Source organism: Fusarium verticillioides, chromosome 1, assembly GCF_000149555.1.
Source record: "Fusarium verticillioides 7600 chromosome 1, whole genome shotgun sequence".
NCBI lineage: Eukaryota > Fungi > Ascomycota > Sordariomycetes > Hypocreales > Nectriaceae > Fusarium > Fusarium verticillioides.
Window position 1 is genome coordinate 5,708,188 of NC_031675.1, and position 17,178 is coordinate 5,725,365.

At 51.4% G+C, this 17,178-nt stretch overlaps 8 protein-coding genes across 9 annotated transcripts; 5 read left to right on the plus strand and 3 right to left on the minus strand.

Annotated features, from left to right (window-relative positions):
* Nucleotides 1-235: 235 nt before the first annotated feature.
* On the plus strand, nucleotides 236-2,436 carry FVEG_00195 (hypothetical protein; the record flags this gene model as incomplete). Its single annotated transcript, XM_018886628.1, has 4 exons — nucleotides 236-748; nucleotides 854-940; nucleotides 998-1,061; nucleotides 1,214-2,436. 4 exons carry the CDS (start codon nucleotides 236-238, stop codon nucleotides 2,434-2,436), a joined length of 1,887 nt encoding a protein of 628 aa, XP_018742217.1.
* Nucleotides 2,437-2,732: 296 nt separating this feature from the next.
* FVEG_00194 (hypothetical protein) lies at nucleotides 2,733-3,200 on the plus strand (the record flags this gene model as incomplete). The annotated part of the gene is made up of 2 exons (XM_018886627.1): nucleotides 2,733-2,788; nucleotides 2,837-3,200. 2 exons carry the CDS (start codon nucleotides 2,733-2,735, stop codon nucleotides 3,198-3,200), a joined length of 420 nt encoding a protein of 139 aa, XP_018742216.1.
* Nucleotides 3,201-4,583: 1,383 nt separating this feature from the next.
* FVEG_00193 (hypothetical protein) lies at nucleotides 4,584-7,270 on the plus strand. 2 transcript variants are annotated; one of them, XM_018886625.1, is made up of 4 exons: nucleotides 4,584-4,922; nucleotides 4,980-6,410; nucleotides 6,487-6,604; nucleotides 6,656-7,264. In XM_018886625.1, exons 2-4 carry the CDS (start codon nucleotides 5,480-5,482, stop codon nucleotides 6,690-6,692), a joined length of 1,086 nt encoding a protein of 361 aa, XP_018742214.1. In that variant the 5' UTR covers nucleotides 4,584-4,922; nucleotides 4,980-5,479; the 3' UTR covers nucleotides 6,693-7,264. The 2 variants fall into 2 exon arrangements, with proteins under 2 accessions (XP_018742214.1, XP_018742215.1); XM_018886626.1 differs by lacking the exon at nucleotides 4,584-4,922 and having other exon boundaries at nucleotides 4,946-6,410; nucleotides 6,656-7,270.
* On the minus strand, nucleotides 6,596-9,089 carry FVEG_00192 (glutamine synthetase). Its single transcript, XM_018886624.1, has 3 exons — nucleotides 8,345-9,089; nucleotides 7,321-8,293; nucleotides 6,596-7,269 (listed from the first exon to the last, which is right to left on the minus strand). Exons 1-3 carry the CDS (start codon nucleotides 8,775-8,777, stop codon nucleotides 7,239-7,241), a joined length of 1,437 nt encoding a protein of 478 aa, XP_018742213.1. The 5' UTR covers nucleotides 8,778-9,089; the 3' UTR covers nucleotides 6,596-7,238.
* Nucleotides 9,090-10,009: 920 nt separating this feature from the next.
* On the plus strand, nucleotides 10,010-11,529 carry FVEG_00191 (glucose 1-dehydrogenase). Its single transcript, XM_018886623.1, has 3 exons — nucleotides 10,010-10,429; nucleotides 10,489-10,630; nucleotides 10,693-11,529. The coding sequence occupies exons 1-3, from the start codon at nucleotides 10,383-10,385 to the stop codon at nucleotides 11,341-11,343; spliced, it is 840 nt and encodes a 279-aa protein (XP_018742212.1). The 5' UTR covers nucleotides 10,010-10,382; the 3' UTR covers nucleotides 11,344-11,529.
* Nucleotides 11,451-13,488, minus strand: FVEG_00190 (isocitrate lyase). Its single transcript, XM_018886622.1, has 2 exons — nucleotides 13,005-13,488; nucleotides 11,451-12,957 (listed from the first exon to the last, which is right to left on the minus strand). Exons 1-2 carry the CDS (start codon nucleotides 13,405-13,407, stop codon nucleotides 11,564-11,566), a joined length of 1,797 nt encoding a protein of 598 aa, XP_018742211.1. The 5' UTR covers nucleotides 13,408-13,488; the 3' UTR covers nucleotides 11,451-11,563.
* An 815-nt stretch (nucleotides 13,489-14,303) lies between these two features.
* On the plus strand, nucleotides 14,304-16,059 carry FVEG_00189 (2-methylcitrate synthase, mitochondrial). Its single transcript, XM_018886621.1, has 3 exons — nucleotides 14,304-14,484; nucleotides 14,537-15,411; nucleotides 15,460-16,059. Exons 1-3 carry the CDS (start codon nucleotides 14,437-14,439, stop codon nucleotides 15,953-15,955), a joined length of 1,419 nt encoding a protein of 472 aa, XP_018742210.1. The 5' UTR covers nucleotides 14,304-14,436; the 3' UTR covers nucleotides 15,956-16,059.
* FVEG_00188 (murein transglycosylase) lies at nucleotides 15,967-16,981 on the minus strand. Its single transcript, XM_018886620.1, has one exon. The coding sequence runs from the start codon at nucleotides 16,731-16,733 to the stop codon at nucleotides 16,161-16,163; it is 573 nt and encodes a 190-aa protein (XP_018742209.1). The 5' UTR covers nucleotides 16,734-16,981; the 3' UTR covers nucleotides 15,967-16,160.
* Nucleotides 16,982-17,178: the final 197 nt, after the last annotated feature.

Below are 17,178 nucleotides of genomic sequence, written 5' to 3' on the forward strand. Positions count from 1 at the left end.
TGAATGACAAGCAAGTCCAGTAAGAGAGGTTCAATTTTCTAGCTGAAAGTGCACCTCTTTTCTCTCGTTCGTTCATCTACCTACCAACACCGTCCGTTTATCACCTCGCATTGAATCACTCACTCTCTGCCTTGATTTTAAACTTGGTTGCTCACTCACCCTCTATTTCTATTGTTTCCCTCTCCTCTCTTCGCTTCCTCTCCTCCTCTCCCTCCCTCTCTTCTCCCTCAGAGGCATGTTCCAGCCTCAACCCACACCTTTCGCCTCCTCCAGCTTCGCGTCCTATGGCCTAGCTTCAGACCTGGACTTTGGCTTTCCTGTGTCTGCTGGAGGTGGAGGTGCTGGCTTCTACAACAACCCACCGCCGCCTGCTCCATCATCACAACTTCCCCAGTCGTCGCATGCACTCCAATCGCAAACACAGCAACAGCAGCAACAACCGTGTCTTGTTCAGCAACAACGAATTCCTCGACAGCAGCAACTCTCTTCTTCCCCCACTGCAACCGCGCCATCCGTATCCTCGCTCTATTCCTCTTCACAAAACTCCACCTCCAACAAAGCTTCTTCTTCCTCGCCAACTCTAGCGCAACCGCCGCAAAGTCACCGTCATCAACAGCAGCAGCTTGACATTCTACAGCAGACGCAGTACGCTGCTCAATCCCCTGTCGTGCTCAAGATGGAGGATCAAGGCCAACACGATATGGCCGCGCAGCAGGCTGCTGCAGAGGATTATCAGCCTGTTCTTGAGGTATATTGCACCCATTCATTTCACCCTGGCGCTTCTAGCTCGCGCGTCATTTGCTTGCTTGCTTGCTTCACGGTATCCGTCCGTCGCTAACCTCCGGTCTCGCAGGGTCTCGCAGTAGGGAACAAAGTCTCGAGCGATGTCATCACCCACGAGTATGCCAAAGCCGATCCCGTCTATGTCGAAAAGACAATCGTACGTTTTTATTTACTCTTGTTGGTGTCGCTCATTGCTAACAATGGTGTGATCCAGTCTCTCCCCCAAACCTACTCACACTTCCGCCCCATTCAAGGCGATGGCAACTGTGGATGGCGAGGTATGTCTACAACTCCCCGCTTCTCATCCCGCGACTCTCTCCGCCTATTATGAAACATGTTTGGCATGCCTGACGTTACCTTGCTTGCTTACTGCCCATGTCTCGGCAACTCTTGTGACAGGTCGAACTTGCGCTAACTTTCTCACCAATAGCAATTGGCTTCAGCTACTTCGAGAAACTCGTTGAGTCGGGGGATCAGGCCAAGATCGAAGGTGAGGTGGCACGTCTTATGAGCATGAACCATTTGCTGGGCTCTGTTGGTGGCTATCCATTCTACGACGACTGGTCAGATGAGATGTTTGACTTTTTGCGCGAAGTCGCTCAGAATGTCGACAACCCTCAGTATGCGCACTCATTGATCCAAGCCAAGTGGAACGACCCTGTTGTGTCGAGTAACATCATTTACTACCTTCGCCTGCTTACAGCGACTTACCTCAAGCTCAATGCTGCCAAGTTCAATCCTTTCGTTTCGGATGCAGGTGGTGTCGATGCTCACTGCCGGCAAGTCGTCGAGATCCCTAACCGCGAGATCGAGCACCTGGGCATGTCCGCCTTGGCCGAAGTCCTCCTCAGACCAGCCAACTTTGTACTTGAGATTGCCTACCTCGACCGCAGTGCAGGTACTCAGGTTAACCAGTACCGTGTGCCAGATGATCTCAACACCCAGGACGCCAGCACACTCGGCCCCATCATCTATCTGCTCTACCGACCCGACCACTACGACATCCTGTACAAAGCACCCACCATGCAGGTGCTTCGTGTCAGCGGCTTCACCCATAACACTAACATCACGACCGACCAAGCGGATCTCGGGCAGTACTCGACCATGAACTTTGATGCGCTGTCTATCATCCCGGGCTTCAGTAACACAATGGGAGGGCTTGCGCAGCTCGCACCACCTCCAGCCAGTTCGGCGCCAGAACAATTCTCGCCTGTGCAACAGAGCCCATGGATGTCATCCTTCCCCGAGCCTCTGCCTGCTACGACACCGGGAGTAGCGCCACCGCAGCCACCGCCCATCATGGCATCTCCTCAGCCCCCAACCCCGCCGGCCTCGATATCGGGAAGTTCTGCGATTGCGCCAAGTCCCGCGATGCTACCTGCGTCTGGCCCAGGATCTCAGAATTCGCTCTCCATGCGAGGCGCTTCAAGCTATCACATCCGATTCAGCCCTGTTCAGCTCGACTACGACGAGGGCAAGAACAATTTTCCGGAATCGACGTACCAAGTGACGACCAACACGTTTAAGAACAGTATTTGGAACCGAGCTCACTACTGCAACCCCAACTTTCACCCCGAGGAGTGGAATCCCGACGACGAGCACACGGATGGGAGAGTTGGGAATAAACGCAAGCCGAAGAAGGAAGCCGCCTAGTGCGACGACTTTAACACGAATACGACCAAGGCATTGACGGTTTTACTAGAAACCGACGGCCATGATATTACTAGATGACGGCATTTTTGAACGACGATAAGACTGGTTTGCAATCAGAAGCTAATGAGGAAAGTCCGCAATCAGCATTTGTAACGGAAAGACGATGATCAGAATTGAGCAAAGGATATGGGGATGTATACGACGCTGGGCCCGGAGGAAAGGTGATTATTCATATGAATGGTTGGGCAGGCTAGCGATGCTTAGTGAGAATCCTTTTTTTATTTCTGCATTGTTTAATGGACAAGGACAAGGCGGCGAGTCTGTTTGGTGTGCATGATTATGTTGGTGGAAAGTGAGTGCGCGAGGATTGCCTGCATCGATCGTCATTGATGGTGTCCAGGTCTGAACATGGATTATCACAAAGCGACATGAGAGAAGCCCCTGTTTCTGACGATGTGTATCACGAGAAAGGCCTACGATTTGACATGGAAACACGAGAGAGCCTACGTCGAGAACGGCTGCATGGATACCATGAGGTTTACGCAAAAGAAGCAATCCTTGAAAGTAATGAGGACCAAACCGGGCCAAGCATTTGGGATACTAGGGATGGGCGGCAATTTGTGGGCTCTTTTCTCGAGCCAGTTTCAAGACGAGCAACAAAAGGAAAAAAGGCATACATCCGAAGGAAACTGGGTCTCGGACGACGATGGTCTTGGCTATCAGGCCAGTTGGCATGTCTCGCAGCACACCTTGTTACAGCGTGACATCGCTGCATACTTTGCTCATTGCAGACATTTGTTCTTGCAGTCTGTCTGTGGCATGTCTTTTGTTTACACGTCTACCATCATGAATGTCTGGTCGAGCCCTCATTTGTTGCGCCTTGTCAGTTGCGTCATAGCATCGGCGTTCTTCTCTATCAGGTCACACTTCAACTTTCTAACTTCTGCTTCATCTTTGAGACCTTTTTTTATTTTTATTTTTTACTTGGGACATTGTTTTTAGTGTGGAACAGCATCAATACTTGGGACTTTATCGAGTGGGTTTGGGATTGAGTTTATTGTGGCGAGATGAGTCTTGGGAGTGAGCTGCGATGCGAAGGACTTCCGAATTGTACTGAATAGCAGATACCTCTCTATCTCGGTGAGATAGTGGTATCTGGGAATAGCTTAATGCAAGGGACCGTCTCGTCCATTTTGACTCAGAAGTACATCACATCGCATCACAGACATGCCTTATCGGAGACGAACATGACATGAGCTGCAATGGTTCGTTCCCTCGAGCCGTTCCGCTTCCGCTTCCGCTTCCGCTGTGCCGCACCATGACATGTGATCCACTGAATCATGAATGCATGCATGGCAATTTTCACAACATCAATGTCTCAGCTCTTTGACCATCATGATCTCCAAACGAGGCGAGTAACGAGTTGCGAACCCGGAACCCGGATGATCCATGTATACAAGGACCTCTCTTATGATGATCAATATTTGGAATAGCTTCGAGAGACAGCCACGTTTTTGAGCCTTGACGTGGTCTAGAACACTGATAAGACAAGGGGGCCACGAGGTTTCTGGTCCACCCGGGGAACGGCAAGCAGGGTCCGGTGACGTGACGTGCGAAAAGAAAATGATATTCTTCCAGGGGGGGTCGGGGTTACATGAGCGTAAAAGAGAGTTCAAGGCGAAAGAGGAGATTTGAACTACCGGGCAAGGCAACCTCGTGGGAGACAGGTCAGGGCTTGACTGGGATGTCAGAATAGACTTGCCACATTGTCTCCAAGGCTTATGAGGAATTACAGTGGTAATTTTGTCCTGGTGTGAGGTTTTGTTGGCAGGGCGGAAAAGAGAGGCCGTGCAGGGTCCAGGGTTGAGTTGGTGGGAATGAGACAGACATCGCTTAGAGGAGATCAAGAGATTAGCACAAGGAATACTACGTAGAGTTGAGAAAGTTTGTTGGTTCATTCACTCACGCACAGTCATATCATCAGGATGCGTCATCTCATGCATACGGTGATTATACCCTTCACCCTAAGCGCCCAACAACCGTCCAATCCCGCCGGTGAGATACGGCATCTCAATCTTGGTGCCAGGTGGTGAAAAGGGTCTGGGCCAATGGGGAGCTAGGGTAGCTTAGCTTTTGAGAACGGGCCGCGTCTTTTTTTTTGTGTTGGCTGAAATTGGCCGATAATGTATCGGGTAACTTAGTTTTTCCCCAGACTTGCCGATGTTTCTTGACAGAGAGAGGGGTTTTAATGGAGAGGGGGCGAGTTGTTTGTTATGGCTAGTGGAATTCTGATGTTTGTATTGTTGGACTGAGGCTTACCGCGACGGCGAAGGCGAAGGCGATGGCTTGGGTATTCGGAAGGTTGGAAAGCTTCTAGTTCCATTCTGAGTTGAGATAGACTAAGGTATGGCTTGTGTTGTTGTTGTGTAGAGCATCGAGGCTAGGCTAGCTGTGCTATAGCGGGCATTGTTATAGCTTGGGGTTTGGTATGCAAATTGGCCCTGACCTGAATCATCTGGGCTGCTAACTAACTAGGTAACTAGGGGAGATGCAATCCCGGACCCTAGACTACCTTTGCCTTGCCTTGTTGAAGCTCCTCCACTTTGCAAGGTAGAGGTAACCACTCTTTTTTCTCCTCAGACTCCAAACAACACAACACAACACAGAGTGAGGAGTTGGTTGTGCTTGTGCTGTGACTTCTCGTCTGTACCTCTCCGTATTCGAGCTGATTTCAATTCCGTCTCGTTTGTCCTTTTCTCTTTTCTCCTCCTCATCCCCTCCTTCTTTAATCCCTCTCTCTCTTCCTCTCTTCTCTTCTCCTTCTTCTCTCCCACTCTCTTTCTTTGGCCATGGATGTTCGTAAAAGACATATTTCCTTGCGCGTTCTCGATACCTTTTCTATACTCCAATATTAATTCACGATATCATCCTTCTTCTTTCTCTTCTCTTCTCTTCTCTTCTCTTCAGAGTACATACATAAGAACACAGCCGACGGCCCCCAACTTGATCTCGCTTTAATATCCCCTTGTCGATCCCTCATCAAATGTCCCGCTACGATCCGGATCGTTCTTCCATCACTGCTTCCTCTGCGACTTCAAAGAGCGATATGGCGCAGTCAAACGATGGGCTGCAGAGGATGAATCGGCTCACGGTGGGTGATGTGAGTCCTGCTGAGGACGATGACGATTATAGCGATACGACGTCCAATTACTCGACTATTTCCGAAGACACGCTTCCCCTGATTCGCGAATATGGACATACCTACCACGGGTCTGGCCAGCTTCTCACGCCGAATGATCCTTCTGAGGCGCATCGCTTGACGGTCCAGCACGAGCTGTACCAATTGTGTCTTGATGGTAACCTTGCTGATTCGAAACTACCGTTTGATCAATTTACGGCCGAGGATCCGATGGAGATACTGGATGTTGGTGCTGGCACGGGAATATGGGCTTGCGACATGGCGAAGCGATATCCCCAGGTCAATATACTCGGTATCGACTTGAGCAGCGCATTGCTACCCGAAGATGTCCCTCCGAATGTCACCTTTGAAATCGCCGATGCTACAGAGACTTGGCCGAATCGCACATACGATTTTATACACATGCGCAGTCTAGCAGGCGGCGGTGTTCGCGACTGGAACGCTCTACTGGCCGAAGCTTACGAGCACCTCAACCCGGGCGGACACATCGAAATAGCAGAGATCTGCCCGCATTTCTTCGACGCGGATCCCGAGCACGTCGATGGAGAAAAAGGCGTAGTCGGCGCGGCCTGCAGAGAGTACGAGAAGATATTCGAGGAGATGTGCATCAAGCTCGGCATGGACTGCGACCCCATACCTCGAGTCCCTGAAATCTTAAACACCCTGGGAGCCGATCTCGTGCGCGTCCGGGTAGATTGGCTGCCGATACAGAACTGGGGAAGTGACCCGGTCACCCAGCAGAAGCGCAAGGCCCTGGCGGAGATGGTCGAGTGCGGTAGGTGGCGAATTTTCTTTTTCTGAAACGTCTCAAAAAGTCACACACACGCTAATTCGGGTCGGACCAGGTATAGAGAATTGGACGTTGAGGTTATTCGGACTAGGAGGGTGGGAGGAGAAAGCGACGCGGGCTTTGCTTGATCGTGTTAGAGTTGAGATCAACGATCCGATGCTGCGTAGTTTGGGAAAAGTGTAAGTTTTGTTGTATTAGTGCGTGTGTGTGTTGGTGGCTAATTTTGATAGGACCTTTGTTACGGCTCGAAAGGACTGCGGCAAATAGATTTAAGAAATAGGCATAGAGATCTATGTGCATATATTGGAGTTTTTGGGTCATCACGGACGGCGTCAAAGGCATTGTGTCTGGGGCGGATGTCAGGAAGAACAGGAAATGGTGCAAACCAATGAGCTCGGGGAGATATTCCCGCGGTGGGAAATGGATACCATATGGAACATACAGGGTATGGAAGAGATTTACCGAGTGATTAAGGTCGGGTTGAGTTACTGGAGCATGGCTGGGTGGATGGAGTTGGATACCGCTAGCCTTGGATACAGTACAAGGCATCGGCCGGGGCAGAGGTCTACATCATAAGAGCTGAACTACCATTTCAGCGGTCACAGTCAGGATGAGTCGACCGGAAGATACAGGAGATGCAAGGTGTCAAAGGTATATTCGTCTATCAGGATGACTCCCGACACTTGATCATCTCACGTCGTATGCACTCACTTCACGCGTATCTCATGCTACAGAGATGCCCACAGTACGCCCCATGTACCCGTACAAAACAGAACTAAAGAGAACAGAACAGAACAACTCCAGATATCCAAATCAAACAGTCTCGATATATCGCTTCATTTCCCTGTGATTTGTTAGCCAATGTCCCCAGTAGGTGAGAAGAATGGGAACGTACCAATCAGTTACTGCCTCGTCATATAGACGGACCTCATGCTCTCTTGTGCCGCCAAAGTGTTCCACGAAATCATCGCCAAATACTTCCCGTGCAATGCTGCCCTTCTCCATAAAGCGCGCCGTAGCCTCCTTAAGACTCTTGGCCAATCTCTCACCCGGATCAGCGTCACCGCCGACATCCTGGCCCATTGCAAGCGGAGGCGTAGGAATCTCGAGTTTTTTCTCGACACCGCGCCATCCACAGCCGAGAATAGCTGCGAGGACGAAGTGGGGGTTTGTATCTGCGCCGGGAACTCGGACTTCGAAGCGTGTTGCTGAGGGTTTGGGTGTGATGAGACGGATTGACGCAGCGCGGTGCTCAAGACCCCATGATACTGTGACGGGAGCCCAGAAGTTCTCGACGAGGCGCTTGTAGGAGTTGATGGTTGGTGCGAGGAGGGGCATGATGTCAGGAAGACCGACGAGGAGGCCAGCGAGGAAATGACGTCCCATATCAGAAAGGTTCTCAATATCACTCCACTTGGCATTCTCATCCTTGGCCTCCCTTGCAAACAAGTTCTTGCCATCCTTATCAACGATCGAGACATGCATGTGCCCACTATTTCCAGGCAGGCCCTGCTTCGGCTTGGCCATGAAGCAGGGTGTGATGCCGTACTTTGTGCTCACGCTCTTGACGACGTACTTGAACAGCGCGGCGCGGTCAGCCATCTGCGCGATCTCGCCGAACTCGAGGGCGGCCTCGAAGACGCCCGGGCCGGACTCGGTGTGCCAGCCCTCGATGTCGCAGGAGAACTTTGCGCACGTGTTGAAGACGTCGTAGTAGTAGTCTTGGTTGTGGACGGGGCGGGTGAGGGAGTAGCCGAACATTCCTTCTGTGAGGGCGGGGAGTTGGTGAGGGGGGTTTTGTTGGAGGTATGCGGCTGGGGATGAGGATGAAGGGTCGGGGGATTTGAATTGGTAGAATTCATATTCAGCTGCGTTTGTCAGTATAAAACTTCAGGTTTAGAGGTGAAGAGGGAACATACCGCCTGCCATGGCACCGTAACCATGCTCCTTGAGCTTCTCAAGCTGCGTCTTAACCAGACCTCTGGGACAAGCACAAATAGGCTTCTTGGTTTCAGGATCCAAAAAGTCCACCAAAAACAGAGGAACATCGTCCTCCCAAGGAATCCTCCTAAAGGTAGAAAGATCTGGAATAGCAAGGAGATCATGGTATCCGTTCTCAGCGTTTGAGATCTTGAGCTCGCGGATATATGTACGATCGTGCATATCCCAGCCAAAGATGACGGAGCAGAAGCCAAAGCCGGCTTCGGCGATGGAGAGGAACTTCTTCTTGGACACCAGCTTGCCGCGCAGTATGCCGTCGACGTCTACGCCTGCGAGCTTGACCATGTTGTCATTTTGGAGGAGCTGGGGGAGGGAGTCGACGGTGATGGATTTAGGGTCTGGAGAAGCCATGGCGGAGGATTTGTGGGGAGTGAGAAGAATGGTATAGAGGGAGGAGGTGATGAAACTGTTAAGATTGAAGAAATGCGCCGTATGTTTATAATCAAAAGATACTTCTAGGGATATACAGTTCAACAACGGTGGAGTTTTGAGGTTCAAGCTGTTGCGCGCGGTTCAAGGGGGATCAACAATGGTGAATGCGGGGAGAAGACGGCCCAAGAGAGATACAGTAGTATTTGAGAGATTGTCTACCTATGGAAAGAGGGGGGAGTGAGACAAGTAAGTTAAACAGGTTTGTATCAAACACAGACTGAACTGGGAATGGGATAATGGGCAGCGCGGCTACGATAAGACCGAACGAATGCGAACGATAAGACAATGCTTCAGTGACGTGACGTAGACTGAGCGGGAAAAAAGAGTGGGGAGCTGTGATGTTCGGTGCGCGATGCAGGTGCTAGGACTAATTGGGCCGAAATCAAGCGGGGGGGGCTTGGGCTTATCTGGGCACGTTTTAGTGGGAGCAGGGTTTGGAATAGCTTCATTGCCGCGCTGAAGCCTGAGAGTGTCATGAACCAACCCCGCGATCTAGATTCGAAGCTTTGGCCAGAAACATAACATGGGGTAAGATTACAGTAGTTTCACGATATGATACAGGCGGTTCGCCAACTGCCGCGTTCCGATATCTTCTTCATCCGCTTCAATTGCCGATTTTAAACCAGAGGTGTAACCGCGCCTTGTGCGCCCTGTTGTACAATTAAAGTAACCGCGTGTTGTTGTCTTGAGAGAGTGAGAAGTGTTTTGACTCGGAGTTTGATGTTCTCGTGACCTGAGGTAGAGAGCCGACATCGCTAGTGGCAGGGGTGTTGCGTGGCACAGCTGTAAGCTTGAGATCTGACATCCATATACCGAGAAAGGACCCTGGCTGGATCTGACGTTTGTTGATATTTTATGATATCTGTGAGAATCTGGAGCTGAAGTTGTGATGATATGATTGGGATTATAAGATATGGCTATATCTGATTGAATGGATCAGATGAACAATATGTGATGAAACTAGAATTCATGTAAGAGGCATTGAACTCAACACATTTGTTATCATCTTAAGCTCATGCATCTCAATCAACACCACATCCTCACTGATAAGCTCACCTCACCTCAGCCATAACTCCCCATACAGTCAACCACCCCCCAAATACTGTACCCATCAACTGTACTGTACCTCAATCTTTAATAATAGCCGCGATGACAGCCTCCACTAACCAACCAAAAAAAACCCACTGCAACCGCCAACCGCCCTCGCTCGTCCGTTCTCGGAATTATGCCCATCTCCACGATCTTTCTCATGACTGGCCCACGGAGAATCAGACGACCTGACTCTTAGCTCTACCGCCCATTCCAGCTTATCGGAGCTTCCAGACGCTTTCGATAAGAGGAGAGGGAAGCTTAAAGAATAAGGACCCCTCTGCCCCTCATTGTTGTGTCACCGTCCATCCCATCAGATTCCTATATATTTTTCACGAGATACCCACCACTTTGCTTGACATTCTTTCTTCATACCACGATTCTTCACTCTTAACATCCTTCATCTTCAAAATTAACATACCTTGCACATTCGCAATGGGTCGTCTTTCTGGAAAGAACGCTGTCATCACTGGCGCTGGAGGGTATGTTTTCTTTGTCTTGTTGTGCTGCATGATAATGATACGATACTGACGATCGACAGTGGCATTGGTCTTGAGACCTCCATTCTCTTCGCAAAGGAGGGCGCTTCCATTCTCATGTCCGACATCTCCCAACCTGCTCTCGAAAAGGCCGCCGCAAAGGTCAAGCAGCTCGTCCCCGATGCTCCCCGCGTCGAGATCCTCGTACGTCCCAACACCGCTCCCCCACCACCACTTCTCTAGACAATAATACTGACTTGTAGCAGAAAGTCGACGTCTCCAAGGAATCAGAGGTCCAGGCCATGATCGAATCCCTCGACTCCTGGGGCGGCATCGACGTCCTCTTCAACAACGCCGGCATCATGCACGCCCAGGACGACGACGCCGTCAACACCCCCGAGAACATCTGGGACCTGACCCAGAACATCAACGTCAAGGGCGTCTGGTTCGGCTGCAAGCACGCCGTCCTCTCCCTCCGCCGCAACAAGAAATCCAAGGCCTCCATCATCAACACCGCCTCCGTCGTCGCCCTCGTCGGCGCCGCCACGCCCCAGCTCGCCTACACAGCCAGCAAGGGCGCTGTCCTCGCGCTCACGCGCGAACTCGCCATGGTGCACGCCCGCGAGGGCTTCCGGTTCAACAACCTTTGCCCTGCGCCGCTCAACACACCGCTTTTGCAGGACTGGCTGGGTGACGATAAGGAGAAGCGCCATAGACGGGAGGTTCACTTCCCTATGGGGCGGTTTGGTGAGGCTGTTGAGCAGGCGCAGGCTGTTTTGTTCTTGGCGAGCGATGAGTCGAGCTTTGTCAATGGACATGATTTTGCGGTTGATGGTGGTATGACCAAGTGCTATGTTACTGCTGAGGGCCCCGCGCATCCTCCTCCTGAGAACAATGCTACCAAGGACTCGTTGTAAAGATTAAGAGAGTGAAGGATTTAGCTGGAAAGATATCTGTAGTAACGATTAGTATGATTCAATAATGAAATAAATTGTCACATCATAAAGACGAATGTGCCGACAGTCACTTGCGAGGATGAACCTGGCTGATCATATACAATATCATTTGTAAAGTAGTCATCAATATACAAAAAGATACCCAAACTCCGGTTCATGCTTTTCCTTCTTTAGCCTCCCTCTAATGGAACTGTCCCTCCGTGTTTCCCTCTCCCATGCTCTTGCTGCTCGAGCTTCCACTCTGAATAGCTCCCAGAATACCATCAATGTAGCTTGCGCCACTCCACTTCTGGTGCGTCAAAACATCACACTTGAGATCCTTCTCACGGCGCTGCACGATATCGACATAAGCCTTCATACCGTCCTTCTTGAACTCGCGTGACAGCTCAGTTGTGATTGTAGCGTTGGAGTGTAGACCAGCAAGGGAGATGAGCTGAAGAACGAATCCTTCACGGGCAATGTCCCAGATGAATGACTTGAGGGTCTCGTCGGTGAATCCGTGGGCCATCCAGTTGAACGAGGGGGAAAGGTTGTACACGAGGCCTTTGCCGGGGTTGACCTCGCGAACAGCGCGGCCAAGCTTAGTGGCTACCTCAACGTTGGGGTCGCCTGTCTCAACCCAAAGAAGGTCCGCGTAGGGACTGAAAGCAAGAGCGCGCTTGGTAGCCGCCTGCATACCAGCGCGGTAGTGGTAGAAACCTTCGCGGGTACGGGGGACGTCCCAGTTGAAGTACACAGGCTCCTTGGTGTACTTGTTTGCAAGGCCGCGACGGCGGGAGATGCCCATGTCGTGGTCCTTCTCAGTCTCGGCGAGATACTCGTCGATCTTGGCTTGTGAAACACCCTCCTTCTTCATGTGCGCGACAGCAGCTTCGTCAAAGGTGACGAGCTTGGTGTTCTTGACCCACTGAGCTTCAAAGGCATCGATCTCAGCGCCAACGGCACCCTTGGCCTCCATAGCCTGGATGGTCTCAGCAAGAGGCTCAATGGAAGGGTCTGAAACGCCGAGGATGAACTCGTGGTCGCGAACGTCAATAGCTGACGAGAGAAGCTTGCCGGACTCAGAGTCTGTTCGAGCAATGACGAGGTTCTCACAGCCCATGACATCCCACTGGAAGCGCGTAGCAACAAGACGGTTGATGTGCTCTCCAATAGGAACAAGAACCTTACCCGCCAGATGACCGCACTTCTTTCCACCGTGGAGCTGGTCCTCAAAGTGAACAGCCGCAGCACCATTCTCAGCGAAGAGCTTAGCGAGCTTAAGAACAGCAGACAGACCACCGTGGCCGGTATCACCGTCTGCAATGATAGGGCGGAGGTAATCAACGTATGGTGTCTTTGTGCGTTCCTCGGGTGTCATCTTGCGACGAAGATCCCACTGCTTGCGATCATGCATGTTCTGCGCCTTGGCTAGACGCTGGACTTGGTTGGGAACGGTGTTGTAGGGGTAGTCGCCGAAGTCGGGGGATACCTCGTTGGTAGAGGTCAACAGGGAGGAGCAGGCCCAGCCTGAGATGTAGAGGACTTCTTGGTGAGGAGCTTGTTGGGTCATTTGCACGGGGTCAATTGCGCCCACTATAAACTGTTAGCTGTGTACTTCTCGAGTATCGTGGGAGACTTACTGGTATGAATAGGCTCTCCCTTGGCCACGCGCTCCTGAATCAGATTAAACAGCTTCTGCGCCATAACAGAGCTAGGATACTGAACCTTTTGCGTGCCCCTCTTGGTCGCTACATCCTCCGCGCTGTACGGCCTCTTGATACCCTGATATCTCGGCGACGCCCACCACGCCTCAATCTCCTTCACGGTAGCCTCGTACAGCTGATCCTCCGCCTCGCCGGCCTTTTGCGACTCTGGCAGAAGCTGGAATGCATCAGCAGGTTGTGTGGCGTGTGTGCTGAGCTGCGACATCTTTGCGATGGGGGTGCTGGACATGGCGCGGAGGGCGAGGAGGGGTGCTACGCTTCGGGGCTTGGAAGCGGAGAGGAGGCGCTGGGGAGCTCGGGTTGATAGTCTGCGCAACATTTTGGGTGTTGTTGTGAGGATGTGAGAGGGAGGAGGGGAGAAAGTGAAGAAGAAAGATGTGGTGGTGGTGGTGGTGGTGGTGGTGGTGGGTAGATCGGGAATAACGGGGTGGATGAATAATAAAGTCGAGCACTTGCGGATGATGATCTGAAGCCCGTGATAGCTACAAGACCAACCAGCGCCACGACAAAAGATGAAAAGATTAAGACCAGTCAACACTAATCTCTTCTAAATAAAAGAACACTTCTTCTGATATCTCTAATTTATTTATTGATCCCACTGCTGAGCCATCATGACAAGAAATAAAACCCCCAACTCGATGACCGACCGGTTACCGACCAACAGCTCTAGTAACCGAGCAGTCCAAAATTACAAGACCCCTATAAATGCTTGACAAAAAAGGCAGCTTACAAGTTGGAGACTGATCGCATGTCAGCAGAGCCTTGGTTAAACAGAAGCATTGCCGACGAATTGGCCAATGGGTGAGCTTGTACGGCAAACAGTCGTGAAGCTGATTGGTCGAGATGAGTGTTTGAGCCGTGGCATTGGAGTCGGTTCATGGCGGGTTTCCTCGGTTGGAGTCGCCATGATAACCGTGGGATTGGCTTATGTCCCTTGGAAAGAGGAAGAGAATTCAGAGAATTTATATGCTGAATGGAGGATCTGCTAATGCAACTAGAGTCTTGACATATCTGGTCTATTAATCTATATTTATACATACTGCTATGTCTGTATTTGCTGTCGTCTTCTCCGCACTCACTGCGTCATAAGAGTTCAGGCCAACCCCGCATGACAAAATAAACGTGCAAACCACCTTCAGAGGCTCTCGTTGGATGCCCCCGCTCCCCCGGCTGTTACCCCAGATTCAACCAAAGGCACCCCCACCTACCGCTTCAGCTCGTTTACCACTGGGAACCCTCGGCCCAACTCCCTCCTCATACTTGATCTCTTCTACTCCTGTATTTGATCTTCTTCTTCTTTTTCTTTTCTCTTCTTTCCTTACTCCAATCCTCTCTGTATCACATCACAATGGCTCTCAACTTGACATCCTCCCGCAGGGCTCTGGGCTCCCTCAAGGTAAGCTCCCCTTCAACTTACATGTGAAAACACCATAAGCTCACACTCGCAGCCCCTCACCCGTGCCGCTTTCTCAGGTGTCCGCGGCTATGCCACCGCAGAGCCTGATCTCAAGGCCACTCTGCGCGAGGCCATCCCCGCCAAGCGCGAGCTCCTCAAGAAGGTCAAGGCCCACTCCAACAAGGTCCTCGGCGAGGTCAAGGTCGAGAACACCCTCGGCGGCATGCGCGGCCTCAAGGCCATGGTCTGGGAGGGTTCCGTCCTCGACGCCAACGAGGGCATTCGCTTCCACGGCCGCACCATCAAGGACTGCCAGAAGGAGCTCCCCAAGGGAAAGACGGGAACTGAGATGCTCCCCGAAGCCATGTTCTGGCTGCTCCTCACCGGCCAGGTCCCCTCCGTGAACCAGGTCCGCACATTCTCTCGCGAACTCGCGGAGAAGGCGCAGATTCCAGAGTTCATCTCAAAGATGCTGGATAACTTCCCTAAGGATCTTCATCCCATGACACAGTTCGCCATGGCTGTTTCTGCGCTCAACTACGAGTCTAAGTTCGCCAAGGCTTATGAGCAGGGTCTTAATAAGGCTGATTACTGGGAGCCTACCTTTGACGATTGTATCTCGTTGTTGGCCAAGCTTCCTACCATTGCGGCCAAGATCTACCAGAATGCTTACCGTGGTGGTGGCGCTCTGCCAGCTGAGGTTGATCTTGAGCAGGATTGGTCGTACAACTTTGCTGCTATGCTTGGAAAGGGTGGAAAGGAGAATGAGAACTTTCAGGATCTTCTGAGACTTTACCTTGCTCTTCACGGTGATCACGAGGGCGGTAATGTCTCTGCTCACGCCACTCACTTGGTTGGAAGTGCTCTGTCGGATCCTTTCCTGTCTTACAGTGCTGGTCTCCAGGGTCTCGCTGGACCTCTTCACGGGTAAGCTTCTCTCCCCCTCTAAACAGAAACTCAACTAACATGTCTCAGTCTCGCTGCCCAGGAAGTCCTCCGATGGATCATCCAGATGAAGGAAGCCATCCCCGCCAACTACACCGAGCAAGACGTCAACGACTATCTCTGGTCCACCCTCAACTCCGGCCGCGTCGTCCCCGGCTACGGCCACGCCGTCCTCCGCAAGCCCGACCCCCGCTTCGAAGCCCTCATGGACTACGCAGCCGCGCGTCCCGAGATCGCCAACGACCCCGTCTTCCAGCTCGTTGAGAAGAACAGCCGCATCGCCCCCGAGGTCCTCAAGAAGCACGGCAAGACCAAGAACCCCTACCCCAACGTCGACAGCTCCTCTGGAGTCCTGTTTCACCACTATGGCTTCCACGAGACGCTGTACTACACTGCTACCTTTGGTGTCTCTCGTGGTCTCGGACCTCTGGCTCAGTTGATCTGGGACAGGGCTCTGGGTCTGCCTATCGAGAGACCTAAGAGCATTAACCTTGAGGGCATTCTTAAGCAGGTTGAGGGTCAATAAAAGGAGAGATACCCAAAGAAAAAGGTGGAATGATCATATAAGGGCATTTGAATGTATATAGCGTCGTGACAGAGTAGCCTATGATTGACGATTTGTTTGGCAACTCTTTTCTCTATGATTGTGATGCCTGTGTGAATCGCATGTCTCATTAGTCTAATTCTCCCTCCCTCTTCGCTGTTCTAGTCTATGATTCTCCAATATCTGTCTATGCCAACACCTTCTCTAGATGATCAAAGTACAAATCATCCCTCAACGCCTTACCATTAACAAGCCCCTCATACGGAAACGGACTCTTCTCCCCGGTCTTAACATATCCCCTTCTAATATACCACTCAATCAACTCCTTCCTCGTCCAAATAACCCACATCGTCATGATCTTTGTTCCCCAATTCCTAACCGCGTAATTCTCCGCATATGCAAGCACCTGCTTTCCAATACCACCAGCCTGAAGCTTCGGCGACACCGCAAAGAGGCCAAAGTAAGCGCGCTCAGAGTCTTTCTGCACAACTTCGCAGCATCCGACGAGACGGGGATCGCTGTCGCCTTCTGGTGTTGATGCTCCAGATGATGAGGGGGAGCTTGTGAAGGCGAGAATGACTGCGCCGTTGGGATCGGTGATCTTGGCGAGGAGATCTGTGGGGGATATGCGCTCGTCGGCGAGGAGGTCTGCTTCTGTTGTCCAGCCTGCGCGGGAGTCGGGGCCGCGGTAGGCTGACATTATGAGGGCGCGGAGGGGGGTGACATCTTGTGGTGTTGCGGGGCGGAATGTGAGAGACATTGTGAGTGTGAGTTGTGAATAGCTTCAGTTGGTGTGAGATGAGATGTTGTCGCACGCTCGCAGCTCTCAGAGAAAAGGACACTTCAGTTGAGATGAATTGAATGCAACAGTTGACAAATGCTTGCTTGCTTCAATTGAGAGGTGTATGAGTATCAGAGAACAAATTGTCGAGATCAACTGGACTTCTCGAAATATTTAAAATATTTAGCTCCGATACAGGAGAACCCTTTTTTGTCACAATCTTTAACCTGTATCGGTAGTTTGCGACGGTCTCTGTCGCATACGCCCTAGAAACGACTCAACTGACATTTTTGCCGTCCAACGCCAAACCATGCATCGTTCAACTTGAACAAAACGGGAGTCCATGTGGATCAATTCCGTTCCATGAACTATCCCGTTTTGTTAATTCTATACGACAGCCCTACAGCACCAGTCTTGGTGACGA

Excerpts from the sequence above, each read along its gene's own strand:
- FVEG_00188 (XM_018886620.1), bottom strand. The coding sequence starts at position 16,733 with ATGTCTCTCACATTCCGCCCCGCAACACCACAAGATGTCACCCCCCTC.
- FVEG_00191 (XM_018886623.1), top strand. The coding sequence starts at position 10,383 with ATGGGTCGTCTTTCTGGAAAGAACGCTGTCATCACTGGCGCTGGAGG. Across the intron at positions 10,430-10,488 it reads GTCATCACTGGCGCTGGAGG|TGGCATTGGTCTTGAGACCT; the intron begins GTATGTTTTCTT and ends GACGATCGACAG. Across the intron at positions 10,631-10,692 it reads CTCCCCGCGTCGAGATCCTC|AAAGTCGACGTCTCCAAGGA; the intron begins GTACGTCCCAAC and ends GACTTGTAGCAG.
- FVEG_00189 (XM_018886621.1), top strand. The coding sequence starts at position 14,437 with ATGGCTCTCAACTTGACATCCTCCCGCAGGGCTCTGGGCTCCCTCAAG. Across the intron at positions 14,485-14,536 it reads GGGCTCTGGGCTCCCTCAAG|CCCCTCACCCGTGCCGCTTT; the intron begins GTAAGCTCCCCT and ends TCACACTCGCAG. Across the intron at positions 15,412-15,459 it reads CTCGCTGGACCTCTTCACGG|TCTCGCTGCCCAGGAAGTCC; the intron begins GTAAGCTTCTCT and ends AACATGTCTCAG.
- FVEG_00193 (XM_018886625.1), top strand. The coding sequence starts at position 5,480 with ATGTCCCGCTACGATCCGGATCGTTCTTCCATCACTGCTTCCTCTGCG. Across the intron at positions 6,411-6,486 it reads GGCGGAGATGGTCGAGTGCG|AGAATTGGACGTTGAGGTTA; the intron begins GTAGGTGGCGAA and ends GACCAGGTATAG. Across the intron at positions 6,605-6,655 it reads CTGCGTAGTTTGGGAAAAGT|GACCTTTGTTACGGCTCGAA; the intron begins GTAAGTTTTGTT and ends TAATTTTGATAG.
- FVEG_00192 (XM_018886624.1), bottom strand. The coding sequence starts at position 8,777 with ATGGCTTCTCCAGACCCTAAATCCATCACCGTCGACTCCCTCCCCCAG. Across the intron at positions 8,294-8,344 it reads TTACGGTGCCATGGCAGGCG|CTGAATATGAATTCTACCAA; the intron begins GTATGTTCCCTC and ends TGACAAACGCAG. Across the intron at positions 7,270-7,320 it reads GACGAGGCAGTAACTGATTG|GGAAATGAAGCGATATATCG; the intron begins GTACGTTCCCAT and ends AACAAATCACAG.
- FVEG_00190 (XM_018886622.1), bottom strand. The coding sequence starts at position 13,407 with ATGTTGCGCAGACTATCAACCCGAGCTCCCCAGCGCCTCCTCTCCGCT. Across the intron at positions 12,958-13,004 it reads GGGAGAGCCTATTCATACCA|TGGGCGCAATTGACCCCGTG; the intron begins GTAAGTCTCCCA and ends AACAGTTTATAG.